Source organism: Tupaia chinensis, unplaced genomic scaffold (genome assembly GCF_000334495.1).
Source record: "Tupaia chinensis unplaced genomic scaffold, TupChi_1.0 Scaffold000575_1, whole genome shotgun sequence".
NCBI classification, from domain to species: domain Eukaryota; kingdom Metazoa; phylum Chordata; class Mammalia; order Scandentia; family Tupaiidae; genus Tupaia; species Tupaia belangeri.
This window is the reverse complement of record NW_006160089.1, coordinates 1,201,021-1,227,560: the sequence shown is the minus strand read 5'-3', so window position 1 is coordinate 1,227,560 and position 26,540 is coordinate 1,201,021. Positions and strand designations below refer to the sequence as shown.

The 26,540-nt window shown below is 41.7% G+C and overlaps 1 protein-coding gene across 1 annotated transcript in view; it reads left to right on the top strand.

Moving 5' to 3' along the window:
• DENND1A (DENN domain containing 1A) overlaps window positions 1–26,540 on the top strand; it is a 536,048-nt gene that overhangs the window by 325,190 nt on the left and 184,318 nt on the right. The window contains exon 12 of the mRNA XM_027775610.1: window positions 3,746–3,847. Within this exon, the coding sequence (XP_027631411.1) occupies window positions 3,746–3,847 (102 nt within the window). The remainder of the gene's footprint in view (window positions 1–3,745; window positions 3,848–26,540) is intronic.

Below are 26,540 nucleotides of genomic sequence, written 5' to 3'. Positions count from 1 at the left end.
AGGGCGCAGGCCCTGGGAGGCCGCGCAGCACTGTCATTGACTTCTTTGAACTTTTCTGTCTTGCCTATTGTTTTATAGTAGGCATACATCATTTTCTATACAAACGGGAAGTGCGAGTTTGTGTGAAGGAAACGGGTCCCAAGAGTGTCAGGGTAACTGCGTGCTCTGAGGGGATACTTGTTCTAAAGTCTAAGCACTTGGATTTGGGGTATCCTTAGAAAGAGGTAAGCTCTGGAGTCAGATGTGTTCAGAAATCAGCTCTGCCACTCACCAGCTGTGTGACTTTGGGTAGTTGGTGTGACCTCTGTGGGCCTCAATTCCTTGTCCTTACAGGGAGACACTGCCGTCTCCCCCACGACATGGTTAAGATGAAACAAGCTGGCACCCAGGAACTGCCCACCTCCTTCCTCCGCCAACACTCCTCCACCCCCAGCTTAAGTTTCCATGCCTTTCTTCAGTCTCCTTGTTTCCTTGAGCCTTTTGGGGTTAGGGCACCATCCGGCCAAGCGGGCCTCTGATTCTTTCCTTGGGAACACTGAGCTTCAGGAAGGTTCTTGAGTCCATGCCAGTCCCTTGGAAGAGGCCTTGCCACCGGGAGGGCAGCATTGTTCTGAAAGAGGAAACTGTGCCGACCCAGCTCCTGCCTGGAGCCTGGTGCTTGGCACGTTTTGGTTACTAAGGGGGCCCTGGCCTGCTAAGTCAGAAAAAAGGGCTAGGTTTTCCTTATTCTTTAGCCTGCTGCCATTGTTGAAAAAGTAAACACTCCACACGGCTTAACCGCAAGTCCTCCAGCAGGAGTGGGAAGAAATCAAAAGCCTATTCCAGCCTGGCCGTGGAGAGCCCACAAGGGCTGGTCTGTGCTGCTGGCCCCACTGGGAATGCAGAAACAAGGCCCGACTTCGGTCCAGAATCAACAGCCCACTCTCTGGGCCTTTCAGCCCAGAGGAGTCTCTCCAGGGGCCATGGCCTCCTGCCCACTTCTGTTGTGGGCCTTTCAGAAGGTCAGAATAGGTGATTCTGGGGTGCAGCGGCTCTCAGCTCAGTCTTTGAGGCCTGGCATCCTGGGACGAGTTGTGGAGCCCCTAACTGCCCCTTCTCTCATTTGGTTTCAGCCTTGGAAGTGTGAGCCCAAAGGTCCCAAGGGGCCAGAAGGGTTTTTTCCTCAGGCCATTGCCAGACAGCTTTTCAGCCTGACCATGGCTGATGTGTGTATTATAAAAGTAATAGCAATAGCTGTTACTTATGAAGTCCTACTTTGTGCCAGCTCTGTGCATGGATTACTTTTAACCATCAGGGCAGCCTAGGGGGAGTGGGCCAAGGAAGGTGGTGGCCCCAGTTATCAGTTCAGTTTTACAGATGGAGAAGCCTTTTATCAGACCCAGCACCTTAGGCAACCTGCTTTACTTCTCAGCCTCAGTTTCTCATCCCTGAAACGGGCATGGTGACCCGTAATCTCTAGCTCCATGGATGGGAATGAATGGATCATGTGAGAGTGCTTTGTGAGCTTTGGCGTGTGACATGCATGAGAAGAGAGTGGTAGATGCTATTTTCGTTACTTCATGCCAGCATACTGCTAGGCATTTAACCTGTGGGGTGCAGAGTAGGGCAGCTGAGGGCCCCTGGACAGTTCACCATGAGTCTTAATGTTCTCTTCTGTAAAGTGGTAATCGTGCCCTGTCAAACACTCAATATTCGTGTGATCATAACCACATCACCATTTGCCAACAGCTTTTGCCCAGTAAATAACACAGAGGTTGATATGAGTGTTGGGGTTTGGAGGGGAGAATAAACTCAGCATCTTATTCCTCCCCGGTGGATCTCAGCCCGTGGTAAGCACTTAGTAAATGTTTATGAGTTGACTGATAGCTCCATGGTCCAGCCCCCCAGTGGCCTGGAGAAGTCAGTCAGTAGCAGGAGTTTGAGGCTCTGGTCTGTAAAGTGGAAGAGTTCCAGCATTCTGCTGCTGGGGAGTGTTTTCAACACTGCTTCTGAGCAGTCTGGCTCCACCCATGCTGGCAATATCTTGAAGAGTTCCCTTAGGTACCAAGTTCTGGCTTGAGAGAGTGGCCATTAGCCAGGTCAGATCCTACCAGGTGCCAGTCGTTTCTTCAGGAGTTCATCAGTGCTGAGCCAAGCAGCCCAGCCCCAGAAGGAGCCCACAGCCCAGTAGGGGAGGCAGGCAGCAGAGGGGTGTGGAGCTCATGTGACAGCTGTGCAGAGGTCATTCTGTCCGAGGTGTCTGATGGCAAAGATGTGGATGGTGCAGTGCACAGAGCGTGGCCTGTGGAGATGACCAACTGTGCTACTTCTGCCATTCACCTTACCTCTCTGAACCTCATTTTCAAGTTACATATGATGAGGGTGATATGTTCACTTTACAGAGTTTGAAAAGAAATAAATGAGATAAAGTAAGTAAAACACAGCGCTAGAACTGATAGGCTTCTAGTACATTGGAATCATTGAGTTCCAGGGCATTGGCAGACTCAGGCTTTGGCAGCCAGTGGGTGTGCAGCTCCTTTGCCAGCCTGCCCGGCACTCTTGGGTGAATTAGAAGATATCCCCAGCCCAGCCAAGGCTCCTCTGCAGGCCCTGAGGTTAACAGATTTCAGTCCCAGTGTGGCAACTCAGACGTGCTTGGACGTGCATACCTGCTCAGTGTTCTGCAGCATGCTCAGAGGGTGCCTCTGATCCCAGATACAGGGTGACCACGTGTCTTATTTTTTGCCTGTTGTCCTGGTGTAATATGCACTTTTTCCCTTCCACAAACATCCCAGTGTGGATGAAGGGAGCAAAGGGAGCTTAAACAGTAAGATAAAGTGAAGTTAAAGACTGGCAAGGAAAGAGCTTGATATATGCTGGGGAATGAGGATTGGGGATTGGGAGCAGTGAGTAGGTAGGGAGAAAATGAAGATGGACTCTAGTGGTGGATACATAGCACGATTAAACGTTTAAAACTCGGGCTACACACAGACGTGTGCTAACTCAAACTGTGGGTAGTCGCCAGATTAGGAGAGGAGTCTCTTATTCCTGACATCTCCCTCATCCCTTCCTCCCCTCACTAAGCATGAGCACCTAGTCGGCGAGTGTCCCTCATGCTTTCTCTTACTGTCCCAGTAGAATAATGGCTTATGACCAGAGCCTCTAGCATTACCAGTTGGATCTCTGTGGAAGACGGAACCAAAATGAACATGACCTTACATGGTGTTTAAAGGAAACACTAATTTGTTGACAAAAGCTGGTATACGTATTCCACACCCAGAATGACACCAGCTTGCACACTGTGGTCCATACCCGAGAATGACAAGATCTGAAAGAGTGAGGGGCAAGTAGCCCTTGGTAAACGGAAGAGGGTGGATTGAATGTGGGTGTCATGTGGCAGAGTTCCAGGGGCCAGAGCCCCAGAGGAGAGAGAGAGGGAGAGGAGGCAAGGAAGGAAGGGAATTAGAAACTGCAGTAAGAAATGAATGGGGTATAGCTCTCTTACTCGCCAGCCGTGTGATCTGGGGCATGTTACTGAGCCTCCAGGAGGCTCCTTTACTCCTGACGTGGCAAGACCACGCGCGGTCACAGAGTCTTCATGAGTTAAATGAGCTAACAAATGTGAAGCACCCAGCATTGGGCCACGACTGAGAGATCCTTAGTCACATGTCACTGCCCTTCTCCCCTTCTCTGGAGATGGCCGGAGGAAATATTTGTATCTTGATGGTTCTTCAGTGACTTGTCTTCTGGACTTTTTTACTTGCAGAAAGTCAGAAACATGGCCCTGGATGATGTTGTGATCCTGAATGTGGACACCAACACCCTGGAAACCCCCTTCGATGACCTCCAGAGCCTCCCAAACGACGTGGTGGGTAATGCGCCCTTGCGCTGCTAACTCCCATGAGCTCACATGAAGGAACTGAATGTGAATGTCGGGGTGGGATAGCAGAGGAGACCACATGGATTTCCTGTGGCCTAAGAACTACAGTTTGCTTTAGTTCTTCCAGAAACCTTGGTCTCTGCAGCGTTGGAAAGTGGTTTATTTCTGAGTCTTGCTGCACTCTTAAAACTTCCATCTGAAAGACTGAAGCAGTGTGGGTCTAGACAGCTCCTTTTTCTGTGGGAGCCTGGGGGTCTTGCCACCCCTCCCCAGCACATTGCCGTCTCTGAGGAACAGGACAGCTTCCCCTGAGTACCACCGCAGAAGGCGGGTGGGAGGGTTTTCAGTGAGAGCAGTTTGGGGTGCTTCAAACCTGCATCTTCCCTGAACTGTTATCAAGCCCAAGCATATCTGTTGCCAGTGCTCTGAGTGTGGCACATCTCTGTTGCCTTGGCTCTAGGCTGAACAAGGGTTCTACTGAGCAGAGTGATGGCTGCCACACTGGCCACATGAGCATCTGACCACCAGCCCATGGCTATTCTGCCCCTGGCGACTGTGTGAAGCAGACTCATTCTCATCACTGTCCATAGGAATGAGGACTAGGTTGCACAGGTGAGGATGGCTTTGCTGTTTCTGGCTTGGCCTCCATTGCTTTGCCCGCTAGAAGATGTAGAAAGTAGTCTGACTTCTGGAGTAAAGGGAGGCGATTCCTGGCCCTATGGTGCTGAGACGGGACAGGCTTTTGTCCTGGGAGGGCAGTGTGTCGCCTGTACTTAGACCAAGGTTTCTGGAAGAACTAAAGCAAACTGTAGTTCTTAGCTGTTCTGAGGAGGTTTGAAGAATGGCTTGCAACAAGAGTTCAAGTTTCTCTAATTCATGCCTCTCCATGAGAATTTAGGGAGTCATTTGTGTACGTAAAGATGTTTCTTTTGTAACGTGACTAAACGGTGGCTATCATTCATTCACTTGATGTGCTCTGGGCACTTGGCTGAGCACTTGGCCTTGACCTCTCATCTCTTCCTCGCACCACTCTGAAAAGGTATTTTCCTTACTCCCACGTTCCCTGCAGGGCTAGAAAGAGACGGAGCCAGCATGGGAACTCAGCTTCACGGGCGGAAAGCCACAGGACCTGGTACCTCTGGTGTATCAGAGGGATCTTGTTCTAAACGTAGAACATGTGGAACAAGTGTTCTCCCGTTTCCAGGGAGAAAAGAACCTCAGGGGACAAGTGCCCTGCCACAAATCCTGCAGCTGAAAAAGGCAGAGCTGAGATCAGAGTCTCAGCCTGGGTGACCCCAGAGCCTGTTCTGTTTCCACTCTCTGCCCATTGCTTTTCTTGGAGGCAGCAAGAATGGACAAATTTAAGAAAAATTAAAGTACAGGGCTAGCATGTGGCATGGTGTAAGGTGTTGGACTCCCATGTGGTTGACATGGTTCAAGTCCTGGGCCCGGTGACTTGAAAATCATGCCAGGAGCTTGTACATGTGTGCCCAAAATCCAAGAGGAGAATGGAGGAGAAGGGACTGTGACATGGCTGTCCCCACTCCACTGAGGTGCTATTTCTCACTTTCCCTCTCTCTCTCTGGTGCACACTTGCCCTATACCAAAAACAAAACAGACAGACAAAATTCAAGTGCCATACAAGAGTGAGGGTTGCTGTAGTCGCATCAGTGGTCAAGTGCGTAGTCAGTACCTTAGGTCCTGCTGGCCATCATCTGAGGTTTTTGGTCCACAGATTCTGAGACTTCCATCCCTATTTTCTTTCAGTAGACAAAGGCCTCTTTAAGCTGTGGGTACTTGATACATGGACCTTGTAACTGCTGAATGAATGTGGACGTGAACCTGAGATAGACCAGGTGCAAGAGATGGCCAAGACCACTAGCACAGCACAGTGACTGAAGGGCAGCTTGAAAACCAGAGGCTGGCCCGTCCACTTCCATCTGCTCTGCCCCATCTCTGTGCTGACACTGAGCAACAGAGTGGAGGTAGATCTTCAAAGACCATATTCCAGGAGAGGAAGCAGACACGTAAACGAGCTGTGATACAGTATGTAGCAGGAGAGGGACCACAGGGCAATAGGACTCAGGCACAGAAAAACTGGGGGGAAAGTAACACAATTTGGGAGAGGATAATGACTATATCTTAAAGATGGCAAATTCCAAGATGCCTTTTACATGATAAATAAGGTGGCCTCAGGGAACAGTATAACTTAGGCAAATTATTTTCCCTTTCTGAGCCATAGTTTCCCACTTTCAAAGAGAAACACCCATTCTACTCCAAGGATTATTGTGGCAAGTAATAGTGTCAATGTCCATCAAATGCTGGGCACAGTGCTCACATGTTGTCAGTGTTCAGTATATGGTATCTGTGTTCATAAAATTATAGCTGATAATTACAGCAAAGTTGAGAGACAGTACCCTCTATGTCCAAGATTTAGCCTGCACAAATGGGACTCCTATCTGCAAACCGGTTGGTATCAGGGTTAATGTTCTACAGCAGTGGTTTCCAACATGGGACTCTAGAGTCATTGAAGATTCTGAATCAAGTAATGGGGAGGCAATGTGGTACATATGGTACTTCTTATACTTCAGTGGAGTTCATAGATTGGAATCTGCGATGCTATGTGCATGTCAAGTTCTCAAGAGGAAATCAGTCCCACTCAACTTTGTGTCCTCCATTTGGCATAGGACCTGATACTTCGGTATATCAACACATCCGCAGTTGACCTTAGTCTCCCCTTTGTCAAACATTCTAGTTAACTACGTCTGACAGGCTCTGCTTCTTAAACATCTTGCCAGTCCACATCCTCTTCTCCATCCCTCCTAAACACCACCTGAACTTTTTACAAGCTCTTATTTCTCTCCTGCGCTGTCACCAGCAGCCTCCATGCCAGTTCATCCACCTTCAGCCTCTTCTCTTCAACCCTCCTTCCTCATGCACCAGAGTTACCTCCATAAAAACACAAATTATATTTCCATCCAACTTAAAAATGTTCTGTGAACATCATGTTTTGTTTTGTTTTTTTATTAAAAATGAAAACATCCTTCCATAACTTCCCATTGCCTGTAGATTCCCATTGCCTGTAGACTCTCCTTGTTGGCTTTGGAATCAAACAGGCCTATCTTTAAATCTTGGGCTCCTCACCTACCAGCCTGTGGTCTTGGGCAAAATTACTTCAGTTTTCTGAGTCCTTGCTTCCTCATAAGGTTGTTGTGAGAATTAAATGTAATGTGTATAATATATTTAAAACATATATCCTCTGAGCACAATGGATAGGAGTTGATGAGGATGAATTATGGATGAAAATGATGATTAGCATGGCATTCAAGGCCCCCCTTCATGATATAATTCTCCAACGAGATTTTGTTTTGTTTTGTGTCGTTTTGTTTTACTTATCTTTAGCTCTCTCCCCTCCCTGCCTCAAGCTCTGTATTACAGGTTTTTGGAAGTGTTAGTAGTTCTCTCAAACTTACATGTTGTTTCATAACTTCATACTGTGCATACAGGGTTTCTTTTGTCCCAAATGTCCTACCCCATCTGTTAATCTCTTATTCATTCTTCGATACTTACTCCAAACATTATGCTTTAAAAACCTTCCCTGTCCTCTCCAACTACATTCGACCATATCTTTCTCTATGTCCTGTCAGTCCTTGTGTTGCTTGTATAATTAAACTGATTACTACACATTTTTGGTTTTCCCTTTTCATCGTGAGTTCTTTGAGGATAGGAATCAGGTTTTATTCATCTTTGTTTCCCAAGGATCTAGCAGTCGCTGAATAGATAGAGAAAGGATGGGAGGCACATATGGATTGGGTTATTTTGGTAGATGAAATCTTGCAAAACATGGCATCCATGCTGGAAATTTTATTAAAAGAGGCCTTGGTTCTGCTTTGAGCCATGATGGAATAATTGGAACTGGGTTAATCCTGCTACCATTAAGAATTAAAACTCTAGACAAATATGAAAACAACTGTTTTCACACATTGGACAGCAGGCAGTATAGGACTATGATGCCCGAATGAAAGGAACCAAGAGAGGTAAGGCCTGCCATCCTCCTTGCTGTCTGCCTTGAGGCATTACTCTGACTCTGGTGCCAAGAGGGGATCCCCTGCAAAGCACAACAAACTTGCTGAATTGAAAGGGTAGACATTTGAATTAGAGGGGAAAATGGGTGAGAGTTCCAGATAGGAGGGGTTTGGTTACTTTTGGCAAAAAATCTGGTAAAATCTGAACTGACTAACCTTTCCATGTATCGGATAAAACTCTTGACAGGGACCTATAAGATGATCAGGCCTCAGAGCTTACACTGATTTAAGTTATTCAAGTTCTGACTAGCTAGAGTAAAGAGACTGTTGATCACTAATGGCAATCATTAGAAACCTGAGGATGCCATGAGTCGGTAGTAAGCCTCATTAGCTCTAGTGTGAAGGTTATTTTAGCCTTGATCTAACAAAGCTTAAAACCAAGCCTTGAGAAACATAAGTTTCATCAAGCTGAACACTAATGATTTGTGTACCTTTATGTGTATAGGTTATACTTCACTAAGAAATTTTAAACAGACCTATTTCTTTTTTTAAAAGCCTTGAAAAGATCAACCTGAGGTGTAAGAAGTTTAATCTACTGTCAAAATAAAATTCAACCATCTTTAAAAGAAGACAACAAAGTCCAACACTCAACAACATAGCATTCACAGTGTTAGCATCCTATTTTAACAAGTACAAGACATGTTGAGAGTCAAGAAAAGGTAGCCTGTAACGTGAGGACAATTAGTCAATAGAAATAGACTCAGAAATGACAAAATGATAGAATTAGCAGACATGAATTTTAAAAAGTTATTATAAAAAATATAAATATGTTCATGGATTTAGAGGAAGACCTGAACTAGACAAAGAAGGAAGTGGAAGATATAAAAAGAATGGAAAGGGGGCCATATGGTGACTCAGCAGTAATGCAACTGGACCCACATAAAAGGTCATGGGTTTGTGGCCTGGGGCTGCCTCCTTCATGCCAGATGCATGCATGTGTACCCATGTTCCAATCTGGCTAAAGTTGATTCACAGCATGAGGACCCTGTTGAGGTCACTCTCTCTCTCTAATGGAAAAAATAAATGCATGGTGTCTTTAAAAACTTCATGAAAAATGACTATTGTAAATGAATGGATTTTAAGCATTTTCTGCACCAAATAAACTTACATGTTAATTCCATGTTTCACAAACTTTTTGAAATCCTCTAATTTAAAAAGTTTTTAAATAAATTTTTAGAAAAAAGAATAGAGTCTAGAGGCGAAAAACATAACACCTGAAATGAAAAAGTCACTTATGAAATTAAGAGGAGATGAGACACTGCAGAATAAAAGGTCAATGAACTTGAAGAGAGAGCGATAAAAACTATCAATATGGGGCCAGCCCCTGGCCTGGTAGTTAAGACAGCTGTATCCCACATGGCCGACCCCACATGGCCGACCTCGTGGTTCAAATTCCAAACTTGGTAGCTTGAGGTACATGCCAGGCACCATGTGCTTGTATACTCCAAATCCCAAAATCCCAAAAAGAGGGAGAAATGGAGAAGAAGGGATTTCAGTGTGTCCATGCCCCATGGATGGTGCTTTCTTTTCCCTCCCTCCCTCTCTGTCTTGCATGCGTGCAAGTCACATGTCTTCTAGCAAATTAAAAAAAAAAAAAAAAAAAAAGAGAAACTAATGTGAAGCAAAGACTGGGAAAAATAAACAGAACTTCAGTGACCCATATGCAATAACAAGAGGACTAACATACATGTCTTTAGAGTCTCGGAAACTGAGGAAGGTAGGAAAGCAGAAGAAATATTGAGAGATTATGGGCAGTTTTCTTTCAGTTTGTTCAGTGAACATCATAATGAACCTAAACAATACCACACAAAAGGATGTGATAATTTACTTCAACCTGTGATGAAGAAAAGCATAATATTAGCTGGAGAAAAAAAGATATAAAAGAAATAATTACAATAGACTTCTTGTCAGAAACTATGTAAGTTAGAAGATAATGGAATGGCATTTTTAAAGTAATGAAAGAAAGAATTTTGTCAATTAGAATTCTATTTGGTTGTCAGAAAAATCAGGACGTATTTTTGCATAGAAAAAAATGTGCCATGACTTTTCTGACAGCCCAATATACCCAGTGAAAATACACTTCAATACTGAAAGCAAAATTAAAACTTTTTCAGGCAAATAAAGAAAGGTAATAATTGTCAACAGACTTCCAGTATTAGCAATGTTAAAACAAGTTTTTCAAGTAGAAGAAAAAATCATAGGAAAATCTGGATGATAAGGGAATAAGAAAAACTAGAAATATAGATATATAAATATATGATTTTATAAATAGAAAACATACACATATATGTGTAAATACGTAAATATTATATATGTATATATGATTAAATAAAAGGCTTATTTTCTCACTTTTAATTTCTATAAAAGATAATTGGATATTTAAAATAAAAATAATATCAGTGTATTGTGCATTTTTACACAAAGAAATAAAATAATATGGCAGAAGTATCACAAAGGACAGAGCAGGGGTGAAAAATAGAGGTATGTTGTTTACATGTTCTTACATTATTTATAAACTGGTGTAATATTTGAAGGTAGACTTATTAAGTTAAAGATGTATGTGGGGGTATTCAAAATATTTATTGAAAAATGTGTGTTATGAATAAGTATGAATTTCAATTTTTTTGCACCAAAATTAATTTTTGTTTTACTATTGTCCATAAGCCTTTTGAAGTTCCTGTGTATTGTAAAACTTAGAGGTGCACCATAGGAAAATAAGACAAAGATATATAACTATTAAGCCAATATTGAAGGTCCAAAAGAAAAAAAAAAACAAAGGAACCAAAAACAGAACAAATGGAAATGGTAGCAAGTTGATAGATTTATTCAACTATGAGAAAACTTGAAAAAATTCATGAAAAAGTAGAATTAAAGGACAAGTTTAGGGCCAGTCCCCTGCAGGTAGTGGTTAAGCCCTGCGTATAGGGAGCTAGATAACATATAGCTAACTGCAGTTTGAATTCTGGCTCTGGAGTGTTGAAAAATATGCTGGTACATGTGTATGTACCCAAAATTCTGACAAGATATCCCAGAGAGGGATGCATTTTCCCTCTCTCTGTGTCCCTCTGACTGTCTCTAGTGAATATATTACTTCATTGGAAAAGTCATGACATATTTTTCATCTTTTTCTATGCAAAACTGGATCATAACTTTTCCAGTGACCAAATACATGCCTTCTTTCTTTTTATTAATTTATTTATTTTATATACTTTCACTGGACATCACCACTGCATACAAAATGTGCTTTTCCAGTCAGAATACACTGTAAAGTGGCTTAATCATACATGTTATCATCAACAAATACTTCTCTGTTTCTTGTATATAGATTTTTTTTCCTCCCCTATTCCTCTTCCTCTGCCATTTCCCATCTTCCTCTTACCATGTCTCTGGTTTCTGCAGTTGCTTTCCATTCCATTATTCTTCCCCACATTGTATTGATTCACAAAATATCTTAATTAATCCAAATACTTTCAATAGTAAGTTCAGCTGATACATACATATCTTTGAACAAAAGTTGACTTTAGTCATGAAACTGTGGGTAGAATGAATATACTGTAAAATATCACAGAGTTGAGGCTATGTAGCTTACTGTGGTTACTAAATAGGTATTTTTTAAATACATTTTTTAATTTCAAGAAAGGCAGTTTTAACTTTAATAAATTTTAAAAAGTTAAGAGAACTTTACTTAATACTTAAATACATTCCTTCTAACAACAACAACAACAAAATCTCGACAGGAGGGAGAAATTGAGAAAAAGGGATTGTGGCACAATCACATCCCATTGGAGGGTGATGCATACTTTCTCCCCACTCCCTTCCTCTGGCCAGCACATATGCCCTCAGGCAGTTTTTTAAAGTACAAGTTTATTTTGGTGCAAAAAAGTTACTATATGTGGAAGTCCATGTATAGTATTTTTTCATAATATGTTTTCCATGAACTTTTTGAAGACCCCTTGTGTATTATTACATTAAATGTACATGGTATAAATACTCCAATTAAATGAAGTTATTAAATTACATCTTTTAAAAAGACCCAGTTGTATGCTGTCTACAAAAAAAAAATGTATTTTAAATGTGGAGTTAAATATTAGATCATCGGGAAAGTCATGACATGTTTTTTTTAATACAAAAATGCATTATGACTTTCCCAATGACAAAATAGATAAAAAGGGAAAGCAATGGAAAAAATACAGATGCAAACATAAATCAAAAGCAAGTTGGTAGAGAGACCAGACAAGTCTTTCCTACAGAAGAATTTCAAATAACATCTTCAAGTATTCTTTGCAAAAGAGGCTTTATATCCCCTCCACCCAATATGAATATGAGCTGGACTTAGTGATTTACTTTTTCTTTTTAAAGAATTATTTATTTAATTTAATTTATTTATTTTAATTGGACCAGAGAGAAAGAGAAAACAAGCTGCCAGGTCTAGGACTGGAACCATTGTCAGCATGTGGGAGTCCAGTGCCTTAACCATCATGCCACCTGCCATGTGGGAGTCCAGTGCCTTAACCACCATGCCACGTGCCAGCCCCAGTGATTCACTTTTTAAAAAATAGAGTAAGTAAAGGAATTGTAACTTTAGTGGAGAAACTGGCAGACACTCCTTTAACCAAATGATTGAGTTGAGCATCACTAGTGATTTTATGTAAATATCACGTAACCCATGATGTGATATAATGAAAAGTATACTTCACTTCTGTGGTATTCTTTTCCAAAACCTCACTCTAATCCTGATAGAAACAAAAGAGAAATTCAAATTTGGGGACATTTTACAAAATAATTGCCCAGTACAACTGTCAAGTTCATAACACATACACACTCACACACTCACACCCAAAGGAAAGGCTGAGAAACTATCCTAGACCAGAGGAGAGTAAAGAGACATGGCAATATGGAATCCTGAATTGGTTCCTGCAATAGAGAAAGGATGATAATAGAAAAGATGGTGAAATCACAATAAAGGCTGGAGTACAGTTAATAATAATGTGCCAGTGTTGATTTCTTAGTTTTGTCTTTTTTCTTTAAGTTTCTTTCTTTCTTTTCTGAGAGAAAGAGAGAGGCATCCTTGACAAGGTCATCACACTAATCCTTTCCTAAGCCCTACAGCCGGCCAAGACCACCAGGTGCCCTGCTCCATGCACCACCATGGCTGGGCCTCATTTCTTAATTTGACAAATGTGCAATGTATTAAGGGAATCTGAAACTGGATGAGAGTGGGCATTCTTTGTACTGTATTTTCAGTTTTCCTACAAATTTCAAAATAAAAATTTATTTTATAAAAAGAAAATGAGGAAAAATGAAAGGAGAGTATTATAAGTAACTTTATTTTGATAATTTTGACAAATTAGATGAACAAAATCCTTGAAATACACAAATTACAGAAAGTGACTCAAGAAGACAGAAAATCAAAAAATAGCACAATTTTTCATAATTGTAAGTCAAGAACTATGAATTTATCATTAAAACTTTCCTACAAAGAAAACTTAGGGCTCAGATAACCTCACTAGTTAATTCTATCATATGTTTAAGAAAAACTGGGACAGCAGATGGCATAATGGTTACGTCGTTGGACTCCCACATAGTCAAGCACAGTTTGAATCCCAGACACTGTAGCTTAAAGCTCAACAACGGGTGCATGTGTGTGCATGCCCAAAATCCCGAGAATAGAGGAGAAGGAACTGTGGTGTGGCCATTCTCTTTGAGGGGTGATTTCTCACTTTCTGTTTTTCTCTCCAGTGAGTGCATCCTATAGCAAATATCTCTCTACCAAAAAAAAAAAAAAAAAAAGGAAAAACTAATACAATCTTACACAGACATTTTCAGAAGAGGTAAGAGGAATACCTCCAAACTTACTTTATGAGGTCAGCATTATCCTGACATGAAAAGCTGACAAATAACTTATAGAAAAAGGTCAATACAGACTAATATGCCTCTTAAATGTTGATTAAAAATAAATAAATCTTTAACAGAATATTAGCAAATTGGGCTGGCAGGTGGCATGATGGTTAAGGTGCTGGATTCTGATATATCTGACCATGGTTTGAATCCCAGACCTGGCAGCTTGAAAATCACACAAGATGAATGTGCGTGTCTACCCAAGGGATTGAGGCATGGCCATCCTCCCAGGGGTTATTACTTACTTTCCCTCTCTCTGTCCGTCTCCAGTGAGTGCACACACCTTATGGCAAATAGGGTGTGTAAAAAAAAAAAAAAAAAAAAAAAGACTACTAGCAAATTGAATCCAACAAATATATAAAAAGGATAATCCTGCCCAAGAGAATAAAGATTGACTAAATATTACAAAATCTATCAGCTCATGTAATTTAGTTTACCAACAGGCTAAAAAGGAAAACCATATCAAGACATTAGCTCAAAAAAAGTATTTTAGGCAAAATTCAATGCTGCTGATAAAAGGTCTTAGCAAATTTGTTATCTCCATTATGCCAGAGAGCATCACATTTAATGGTGAAAGACTGATTACTTCCCCTGGAGGATGGAACAAAGAAAAGGATGTCTTCTCTTCCCATTTCTGTTCAGTGTTGTACTGGAGGTTCTAAACCAGTTCACTGAGGAAAAAAAAATTAAAAGCCCTAAAGACTAGAAAGAAGTAAGTAAAGTTGCTTTATTCAGACAATATAATCATGTTCATGGAAAATCCTAAGAAGTCTCATAAATGAATTTAGCAAGGATGCAGGATAAGGTCAGTACACAAAAATCAAATGTATTTTTATATACTAGTAATGAGCAATTGAAAAATGAGGTTTTTTTAAGTACCATTTAAAATAGCATACAAAACATAAAATACTTAGGAATAAATTTGACAAAATATGTGCAAGATTTGTATACTGAAAGCTATAAAACATTTCCGTAAAAAAAAATTTAAAGACCTAAATAAATGGAGAGATATTCCATGTTTTGGATTGGAAGACTCAATATTTTTTTTATTCAATATTTTTAGGATGTTAATTTCCCCTAAATTGATCTATAGATTCAATATAATCCCAACTCAAATTCCAGATGGCTTTTTTTTTTTTTGAAAACTTGACAAGCTGATTCTGAAATGTATATGAATATGTAAAAGATCTAGAATAGCAAAACAATGTTGAAAAAGAAGAACAAAGTTGTGGGGCTTACATTACCTGCTTTCAAGATTTACTCTAAAGTTATAGTAATTATGACAGCGTAGACAGTCAGATAGATAAATAAATAGAGTAAATCAATAAATAGAGTCCAGAGTTAGATCCACACAGAAATGGCCTACTGATTTTCAACAAATACACCAAAGTAATTCAACAGGGAAAGGACAGTTTTGTTTTCCCCAACAAATGTGCTGGAACAACCAGATATCCATATGGGAAAAAAATTGAACCTTTCACCTCATGCAAATATTAGCTTAAAATAGAATATTGACCTAAATATAGAAGCAAAACTATAAAATGACTAAAGAAAAATATAGGAGAGTATCTTCACAAACTTGGGATTTACAAAGATTTCTAAGGCACAAAAAGCACAATAGTAAAGGAAAAAGTAGGGTATGATCCCACCCTGTTGGGTTATTTCTCTTTTCCCCTCTTGCTCTCTCTCTCTCTGTCCCTGACAAACTCATTTTTAAAAAAGAAAAAGTGATAAACTGAACCTCATAACAAGTAAAAGCTTGTCTTCTTCAGAAGACATCATTTTTAAAATAGGTCCAGCCAGTGGCATGGGGGTTAAGTTAGCTGAACCCCACATAGCTGGCTGCGTGATTTGAGTCCCCAAACCAGCAGCTTGAAGAACATATCAGGGGTGTGTGTGTGCGCGCGCGCGTGTGCATGCACGCACAAATGTGTGCCAAAATTAGCTAGCAAAGAATGGAGGGGAAGGGCGTGGCCATCCTTTTGGGATGCGTTTTATCACTTTCCTTCCCTTTCTCTCTGTCTCTGGCAGGTGTATATGCCCTATAGCAAAAAAAAAAAAAAAAGAAAAGAAAAGAAAAGAAAATCATAGACTGAGAAAAAATATTCTCAATATTTATTTCTAAAAAAGGCCTTTTATGCAGGATATTTAGAGAATCCCTAAAACTCAATAATAACAAAGCAGCCCGATTAAAGAAGGCAAGAATATTTGAAGATACACATTATTTTAAAAAAAGACACTTCAATACCCAATGAGCATATGAAAAATATTCTATCTTATTAGTCACAAGGGTACAAATACTATAATAAAGTGTCACTATTTACTCATTGGTATGACTAAAATAAAGAAATTTGGGGACCAGCAGTTGGCATAATGGCTATGTTGCTGAACTCCCATGTAGTTGACCACGGTTCGAGTCCCAGATTCGGTGGCTTAAACTCACGCCAGGCACGTGTGCATGCATCCACAAGATCTTGAGAATGGAGAAGGGATTGTGGCATGCCCATCCCCCCTGGGGAGTGATTTCTCGCTTTCTCTCTGTCTCTGTCTGTCTTTTTGGTGAATGTACACACCCTACAGCAAAAACTCCCTCCCCCAAAAAAAGAAAGAAATTTTTTATAAATGTGTATCTTTAATATATATTTACTTTATGACCAAGAAATCCTAATCCTGGGTATTTACTCCTGAAAATGAAAACTTATGCACATATAAACTCATGTCCATGAATGTTCTTAGCAACCAAAAACTTGAAACAATCTATTGGGTTGTCGGAAAAGTCATGAAGTCATGATGCATTTTTGCATAGAAAAACAGAAAAAAGTCATGACTTTTCTGACAACCCAATAAATGCCCCTCAACTGTTGAACATATAAACGTATAGTGCTACAGTCATTAAATGAAGTAGTACTCAGCAATAAAAAGTAACTACTGATCTGGCCAACAAAATGGATAAATTTCAAAAACATTATGATAAGTGAAAGCTTTCATTTATGTGACATTCTGGAATAGGCACAACTATAGAGATAGAAATCAGCTGAGCAGCTAGTAGGACTATGAAGTGGCACAAGAGAAAGTGTGGGGATGATGAAACTATTCTGTGTGTTTACTGTGGTGATGCCGATATGACTATATGCATTTTTAAAAATTCATAGAACTATCCACTAAAAGTGGCAAATTTTAATGTATGTAAATCTCAATAAACCTGACTTTAAACAGTTATTGTGTAGGATATATGGCACTAATCTGGAGCTCTCATTACTGCTGATGACAGAAAATGGTGCAAACCACTTTGGAAAAGTTTGTCTGTATTCTATGACGTTAAAACATACCACCTATCATACAACCCAGCAATCCCCCTCATAGATATTCATCTAAGAGAAATGAAGATATATGTCCAAACAGGCTTGCACATGAGTGTTTGTGGCAACTTTTTTCATAGTAAACAATACTATATGGAACACCCCATATATAGTCTTTCAAGTAGTAGCTGGGTAAGCAATGTTTTATATTCCTTATTTTTTATTACTTAGTGTCCCATAGTAACAAACTTGTGATACACAAAGCAACATGAATGAATCTGAAATACATTACACTGAACAGAACAAGTCAGACACAAAAGTCTATACAGTATGATTTCATTTATATAAAATCATAGAAGAGATGGACCAAGTGGTGGCACAGTGGTAATGCAACTGAATCCACATGGGAAAGGTCCTAGGTTCTTGTCCCAAGACCTCCCTAAGCATGCCAGGCACGCACATGCATGCCCGTGATCCAAACCAGCTGAGACCAGGGGTGGATTGTGGTGTAGACACCCTGCTGGGGGGTGCCTGTGTCTCTGTCTCTCTCTCTCACAGAAATAATTTTTTTAATGTAGATGAAAGCTCTTATATTAGATAAGAAGAAGATCAATTACTACTTGGCTAGGCTATTCTAAAAGGCAGGGCCTGACTACCAAGGGGTGCCAACAAACCTTTTGGAGTGAAGATAATGATCTGTTTCTTGATTGTGCTGCTGCTTGCATAGGTGTATACACCAGTCAAACTTTATCAAACTGCATGTTTTAAGTGTATGCCTTCTATTATATATAAATTATGACTTGGCAAAATGAATGTTTAAAAGGAGAAATTTATTTTAAAAGGAAATTTCAATAATGAGAAATCTTCAGAACAGCTCTGCTGATATTCTTATGACATATGAACATGGGTGAAGGGCAGCTGAAGACAGGATGGCTCTGGCATTCTTCTAGATGCCTGTACACTTTCGTCTCAAATTTGATCATCTCTCAGCTTCTTCTATCCTTAAATAAATAAATAAGAGGGGTTAGAAAGGTTAAAGCCTTGTATTTTGCTAAGTTCTATGAAACTTGCAAACGTATCATTGTCACTGAAAGTATTGCATTATTCCCTTGCCAGATTTTGGAAGGAAAACATGGTAGCTATAATCCGTCTTTATTACTCTGAAGTCCTGCTTTCAGACTTCTTGTTTGCCTCAAGTCCTGGGCAGAGCTTCTTTTTCTCTGCTGTGTTTCTCCAAACAGCCAGAACTCTGATTCTAGAGATGGCTGCGAGGCTCCCAGGTGCTGGTGTGAGAGCCTACCCTTGTGCGTCAATAGTGCAACCATGTTAATGCATAGAGTGTTGGTATTCTCTAATGAAATGTTTATTCATTCCATAGGTTTTTCTAAGCACCTGCTATGCACCAGGTTTTATATTAGGGATAATAGGTGCAGAGCTGATTAAGGCCTGGGCATTATTTTCGGGAATCATAGACTGGTTAGCGAAAGAGCTAATGTAAGGCTGGACTGCCAGTCTTGCCCCCACTTCTCCAGTCCCCGTCCATCTTCAGTGCTATAAATGAAGGCACATTTGTGAATGTGAACACCGCTCCCAAGTTGAAACCCTTTAGTGGTTCCTCATTTTTCTCTGGGTGACATTCAAGCTTTGCAATATGGTCCTACATAGCCTAGTCTGTGCCTGCCTCTCATGCCTCATCTCCTGCTGATCCCCTGCCCACCCGGGCTTGCTTGCTTGCTTTTTTGCTATAGGGCACATGTGCTCACCAGAGAGTGAATGAGAGATGGCCACGTGCCAGCGCATCTTTCAAACCCCCAAATCCACGTTTCAAACTGCACAGTCAGCCATGTTGGAGCCAGCGCCGTAACCTCCATGTCACCTGCTGGCCCCTTACTTGTGCCTTGTACCTTCCCCTGTGCTTCCATCCACAGGAGCCCCCAGATTTTTCTGGTTCAGAGTATCCCAAATGGACAAATCTATAGCCAGTACGAAAATGGAGATTATTCGTCCGTTATTCATTCAGCCAAAGTTTTTTGGGTGTGTGCTCAGTGTGTTTGGCCGTAGGGACATGCAGACGTGTGAGAAACAGTCCCTGTTCCTGGAAGAGGCGAGATGAGCACACTGGGAGGTGGGGATGGAACGCTGTGGAGGCTGGAGGTGTGAACAAAAGCATCACGTGTTTGGGCAAGGACTTGCAGTGGAGTAAAGCTGGGACTCGGGTGTGTGGCGGGAGGAACTAAAGAGGAGAGCAGAGAAGTAGACAGAAGGTACCAGATTGGGAATGGTCATAAAAACAAGTTTGGAATTCATATTTTGGGCAGTGGGGAATCAACTAAGACATTTAAGCCAGAGAATGATGTGATAAGATTGTACTACGATACGTCCCAGACTGAGCATAGTTTTGGATCCCACCTCTTGTTGCGTCCCTGGTTCTTAGAATCTATCTGAAGTTCTCCCTCCCCCAAAGCTGCAGATTTTGGACGTGGCGTCAGGCGAGCGTTTGCCAAGGAGAGTCCGTATCAGTATTGCCTTGACCAGGTCCAGTCACTTACCCCTCGTGCTTTCGAGGAATTGTCTGTCAGTTTCTGCTCTGCGCTGGGTCACTCTCGGCCACAGTGTCCGCTCCCTGACTCACCGATTTTACGCAGGAAGAAAAGGGGCATCGTGATCCAGTGAGCCTTGGCCTGAGCTTGTGTGTATGATTTGTCAACAATTGAGGAGTTGATGGGGGTTTATGGGACTTCATTAAAGATGCTGGAGCAGGAGCGCTGTGGGACATCAGAAGAGACCTCAGCAATAAACGGCAATTCCAAGCTCTGGAATGCAGTAAATGTTTAAGAGACTTCCTTCCTTTCATTACTGAATTTTACTTTACTTTCATACCAGTAAAGAGTTGTGTTTTATTGGTCGAAATTTCTTGATTCCGTTTTCCCCAGGTCTGTTTAAAAGCTACATTTTATCTTTGAGGATGTTTGGCTCGTGGTGGAGGAAGTGCTGCCAGCGAATTCAATTAACTGGCAGAGCTCACAGATATTGTACACGGATTTCTTTTTTTCTTCTTTTTCACAACTGCTACATAAACACAGCTGGGTTTAATATTTGTCGTAACAAAGATTTAACTTGAATCATTTTACTCGGGGTAATTAATGCTTGGAATCTTGGCTACTTTTTCATCCGTTTGTAACCCTCTGCATTTCTTTACTCCAGTTATCTAGATAATGAAGTGTGCTCCTCTAGGTCTTTGCCCTGCCTTAAAACTGCTTAATATTTGGCCGTTCCCACTAGAGAGCAGATGCTTTTCTTTGCAAGAATTGAATTTCTGTCAGCTCTTTTATGCATCATGTGTTTGGAACTGTAAGTGGATCAAGTTGTTCATCACAGCAGGGACACTGTGAAACACATCTATTATACACACTTCCCACCCCCCCTTCCTGTTTTTTTTCCTCCCCTGAGGAGGTGGAGATGCCCAGATCCCCTTGGGAGATATCTCACTCTGTGCCGTATCCATGTGATCCACCGTGGATCCGGCCTGGCCCCTTCCCCGAGCGTGGAAATCTATACCCACTCAGCCAGGACTGTTGCAGAGACAAATCCTGCTTTTATCTTTGTAAACACCAAGCACTTCATTAACTCCCAAATACATATGGAGTTTGGGTCACTAAATAAATCCACCAGACTCAGAATAATGAGTGACATTTCGGTAATTGATGCCCTAGAAAATGTTAATTGTGAGCCCATTATTCTTTTTATGCTAAAATGAAAGCTCCCATCATTTTGGCTTTGGAGTTGGGCTAGTGTGGAAGAATAGTTGCCATCTATTAGGTTCCTACTGTGTGCCAGGCACTGTGCTAGGGGCTTTGAGAATCTTGACATTTAATCTGCATAACAATCCTGCCAAAAAAGGAGGAGAAAGTGCTTTGTCCCCTTTATATAGATGGAGAAAGAGGCTAAGTAACTTGCCTAGGGGCATTCTGATAATAGCTCAAAGCTGGACCAGAATTTGAACCCGGCGCTGTCTGGACCCAGGGCTCATCGGTATACTGTGGAGTGTTGTACCCTCATGGACAGAGGTCCACTAGATATACATTCAGTAGCTGACCAGCTAAGCCAATGATTCACTACATATTTTTATTACATGCTGATGTTGCTCCGTTTAGGTTATCCCCTTCCACATCAGTCACGGCCAGTGGCATTTATGAACGCTTTTTTGTTCATCAGAATCTGAACTCCTGGTGTTGATTGGAAATGTTTGTTTAGTTTTGCTTATATTTCTTTTTTTTTTTTTTTAAATTGTTTATCTATCTATCTGTGTACTTGTGATTTTTAAGCCACCAGGTCTGGGACTCAAACAGCGGTTGGCCATACAGGAATACAACGCCTTAAACAGTGTGCCACCCGCTGGCCCTAGTTTAGCTTTTCAAAACTAAGAAGCTCCAACACAGTTCAACTTCCGCAAGGGACTTACCATTTTCTTGCAGTTTTATTTTGTGAATTTTAATCACTAGATTCAACTCAGCACTGATGGCTAAAGTTTCTTAATCTATGTGGCTTAGTTTGTCAACACAGCTTTGAAAAGCAGATATCTTGATGATGTTCCTTGCAGTTCTCATCTTTGGGGCCTCAGATAGTGGATTTGAGGGCAAAAGTGCATTTTGGTGCCTTTCGAATAGATGCCATTCAATTTGTAGGCATCATTGTGGGACCTTCACTTATCTGACCAAGATGTTGCTGATCTGTAGAAGTAATTATAGCTAAATGGGAAAGTGGTCTTTTGCTTTTGAGGAAAGTCATTAGTCTCTTAATAAACATTTTTAGTTAGAGTTAACTTTAGTCTTCGTCCAAATACTTACCATTAGAATTAAGCATTAATATCCTAGGTGTATTTGAGCGCTCCTTTTATTTTTGGTTTGCAGTACATTTCGTTGTTGAAAATTGGTGGAGGCTATGTTGTAAAAACATGCAAACTTTCCTTTTGCAAGTGCATATCTGTTTTTTTAAAGGTAACTTACGTTTTTATTTTGTGCATCGTATTTGCAAGAGAATGCGTCTTGGTTTATTCATGTTGACAACTGAAAAGCCTTAGACCTAATTAAAAGAATTTCCAGGAGCACCTTTACTGAACCATTTCATTACGCGGCACTGCACAGATTGCATTGTGAAACATGGTGATAGTTTAAATCTGACCTTTAAACCTGAACTGCCAGAAGTATGGGGAGAAAACCCTTCTTTGAAAATACTCCAGGATGTGTGTGTGTCTGTGTCTGTGTGTGTGTATGTGTGTGTGTATGCATGCATGCACGTATTTGGTTAGAAATAATCTTTTTATTGAATGACCACCTAATAATATAAATACATATTTGCTTTGAGCTCAGATCTCTTGGTCTCCTGTAGCTTGGGTAGAATTTTCTAGCTATATTAATTGTGTATGTGTGTGTGGGGGGGGGGTGTTAAAGCTAAATTGTTTTATAGGGAAAACAAAGATAATTTCACTTACTCTTACAGTGACAATTTTACTTGGAAAAAAAGTATTTGGAGGGAGGCAGTTTTGCACATAGAAAAATGCAAAAGTCTTTGCTGCTATCTGTTTCAGTTTCAAATGTTGAGGTGCTCAGATTTAAAACATGAGGTGGGGGCTGGAGTACATTTGTATGTTCAAGACTCCTCCTGAGCTCTGTCTGGCAAAGAAAGAAAATGGACCTTGTTTTGTTTTGTTTTAAAATTATACTTTTTTTACCCCCAAAATATCAGTTTGAGAATTTGATAGTTTGTTCCTAAGATGCTCAACAGAGCCATTACAGCACATTCACATAATGAAAATTGATCCTTTTGTCTGGCAAAAAGCTGCTGAGAATTGTAGCGCTCGCCTCTAACTTTCTGACTTATACACAGCCATGAGTTGTCAAGAGAGACAGAGGGAGCAGAGGCCTGGGCCTCTAGGGTCATAGCCAGCTTTGGCTTGGAGCTCTGCATAACTAGCACAGTCCTCACTCCCCCATGGAGAACCAGGATCTTGGAGGGGAAAATGGGATGCAGAAAAGCAATTAAAGCCAACTGAGGTCAAGGTACAACCATGTTCTCAGGAAAGAAACAGAAAAGCAAGGAATGAGAGGAAGCAGTAATAGAGACATATTAAGTTGAGGGGAAATAAGCTTGTATCAGGGACAAATCTAATTTGCTGGTCCACAAAACCCTGGCAGCCATGAGGATCCACAGAGTAGCCCAGACCTAGGAGTAGTATAGCCTTGGCCTTAGCTCTGCCTGTGTTGTGCTGTCTGTGTGACATGGGGCTGAGCCTTACTTCCCTCATCCGTATAATGGGAGAACTGTGCCTACCTACCCCAGTTGTTCAAAAAGTTTCCTACAGGAGGTGGCCATACTTGGCATGTGTTTGGTAACTAATAGGGTGATCTTCCCTTCTCCTGATGAGTTCTCAGAACCTGTCAATACTACTGAGAGGGAGGGAGGGAGGGGGGAAGAGAGAGAGAGGTGGGATTTCTTTCACATATCAAGACTTTTTTATTTTAATTTGAGGCAGGAGCTAATGAAGGCGAAGATGGAGACACTTAAACAGTGTCAATGGAATGTGCCATTTTTTTCACTGCGGATGGGAAGGTGGCAGAGGGGGCCAAGATCATGTGCTCTTGAGGATGGGAAACAAGCTAAGTAGCCCCTTCTCTCCGCTTCAGATCCAGACATTCCCCCAGGGGACTTGAGAACTAGTTTACTCAGGAAGGGAGGAATCAATCAAATTGCCTTAGTCCTTAAAGGGGAAAGGAAAATGTGGTGCTCTTGCCCCTCCAGAGCTGCTGCTGGGTGCCCTTATTTGTCACAGAAAACAAAACAAAACAGAACAGAACAAACCCTTCTATCTCCAACTCTAATACCAAGCAGTTAAGGCAACTCCCAGGGGAGAAAAGCAGGGCCCGCACACAGCCAGCCTCAAGCCAGACTTAGAACCGTGACTCCAGGTGAGGCGTTGTGGCAGCACTGGGGACAGGCATGGTCCCTGCCTTCTGAAACAGGGGAGTCTAGTAGAAGAGCCAGATATTAACTGGTGGTGACAGAATGGTCCACTCCATATTGATGTGCGTCTCTAACAGCTCCAGTGAGAGGGTACAGTGGGAACCCTAGTCTGGGCGGTCAGGCTGAGGAAGGGATACTTGAGCTGAGATGTGAAGGGAAAGTATTAGATGATGGAGGGCCTTGTGTCGCCAACAGCGTAGCCACTACCCTGATGTGACTGTTTAAATTTAAATTATTAAAATTAAATAAAACTTTCAGTTCCTCAATCACACTGACCACATTTCACGAGTAGGTATCACATTGGACAAAACTGGACAGGAAACAGGTTATTCCCATCATTTACAGAAAGCTCTATTGGGCAGCACTGAGTTCTAGGCCAAGGGGGTGACGCCAGGCGAGAACACTCCAAACGGGAAACCACCAATCCGAAGGCCCTAGGGTATGAGGGAGGCCCCTGAGACCAAAGTCAGAGGGTGCAGCTGAAGCCAAGAAGGAATGCAAAAGGCCTGTATCTGGAAGATGCTTTTGTGGCCAGGCTGGGCCTTCAGTCTTTATTCTCTCAGTAGTGAGACAGCAGCTGAAAGATCTTTAGATGTCAGCACCAATGGAAAGTGACAAAGAGGAATGTCTTAGTGAACAGTTACACTGTGCCATCCTTAACCCCCTTTTCCCCAGGCATCAAAAGTTACAACCAAGGGAGAAAAATAAACCTGTACCTGTTGGGTGCGGAGATGTATTGTGGGGGTTACCTTTGCTCTCTTGGGGAGAGAAATGTGCAGACTGCTGCACGTAATGGGCTGAATGACAGAGTGATGCCCCACCCACTGTGGGAAGCCCCTCTGAGGTAATAAGTCATCGGGGCTGGCTTGTGGGCTCACTGAGGTTCGTGGGAGCAAGGCCATCCCACATCTGCAGTTCTGTTCCCTGCACATCTCCAACAGGGCCTGTGCAGGCTAGACATCAGGGAAGGCTCAGAGAAAGAGCTATTTGTTCTGACAGAGGGCACCTCAGGAAATGGGGAGGGGGGCTTCTTTTTTTTTTTTTTTTTGTAGAAGGATTTTGTTAGAGAATATGATAAAGAATATCCCAGGCTTAGAAATGGGTTTTGAGGCCTCTGAAACCATGTAGAAGACAAAGTTGGAAATAAAGCTTGTGCTAGGCCCACAAAACGCCTAAGTATCATTCTAAGCAACTTGGACTTTATTATATTAATGGTGGGGAGCCACTAAACATTCTAGAGGGAGGACATGATTCAGCCTCTTGTTTTAGGAAGATTATTCAATGCAAAAGATGGATTAGACCAGGAAGAAAATAGAGGCGGGGATACCAGCTCCAAGGTTGTTACATGTTGCAATAGTCCAGGTTAAAGATGAAATCTGAAATAAAAGCAAAAAATGAGTCTCTGCTATATCCATTACCCATTTTACATTCATTACATTAAAGTTTATTTATTTATTTCTTCCATGAGTGAGAGAGAAAAGGAGACAAAAAGAGAGAACACACCCCCAATGGGGTCTCCATGCGGTCATCCACCCCCACCCCTCAGCCAGCCCTGGACCATATACATGCCCAGCGTACTCAGGGAGTCCTCTGGACTTGAACTGGCAACTTTCCCACGTGGGGTTGCCTCTCAGAGCATTACGTTTTACCACTGTGCCACCATCTGGCCCTGTAAGTCCATTATATCTTAATACTCACAATGCATGTATGCTTGCAGAATCTTCATTTTACAGCAAAGGAGTGATGCTCAGAAAGGTTAATGCAAAAGGGAAGACCTGGCTTAGGTGATTCCAGCTCCTTGCTCTACTGCCTAAGGAGTGCAGTGTGGAGAGGGGAGCAGATGCAGCCAGGACCTGAGAAGAGGCGTGATTCAAGGAGGAGCAGGGTGGGGTGCTGGGAACAGTATTGGATATTCTGAGTTTGTGGTATTGTGTAAAACCGGTCTTCATGGGGCTGGCAGATGGAGTGGTGGTTAAGGTGCTGGACTCCTGACCACGGATCCAGTCCTGGACCTGGTGATTTGCTTTCTCATTTTCCCTTTCTCTTGCTCTCTCTCTCTCTCTCTGATCAAACTTTAAAATGAATAATAATAGAAAATTAATTAAATAATTTAATAACAAGACAAAACTGGTCTTCCTTTTTCCTTTAACTCACTCAGCATCCAGCGGTCACTCTGGTTGTGTTCAATTGTGATTGTGCTTAGCAATGACATTCTACAGAAGGGAAATGGATGAGTGTCGTTTTCTGCCCCAATTCTTTCCAGCAGGGACCAGTTTCTTATAGCAATTCATCACTAGAGAATATGATCATAGACTTTCCTCCAAGCAGAGAGGCCCAGCCACTGGAGATGCCTTCCCCGATGTGAAGCGCTCTCTCATT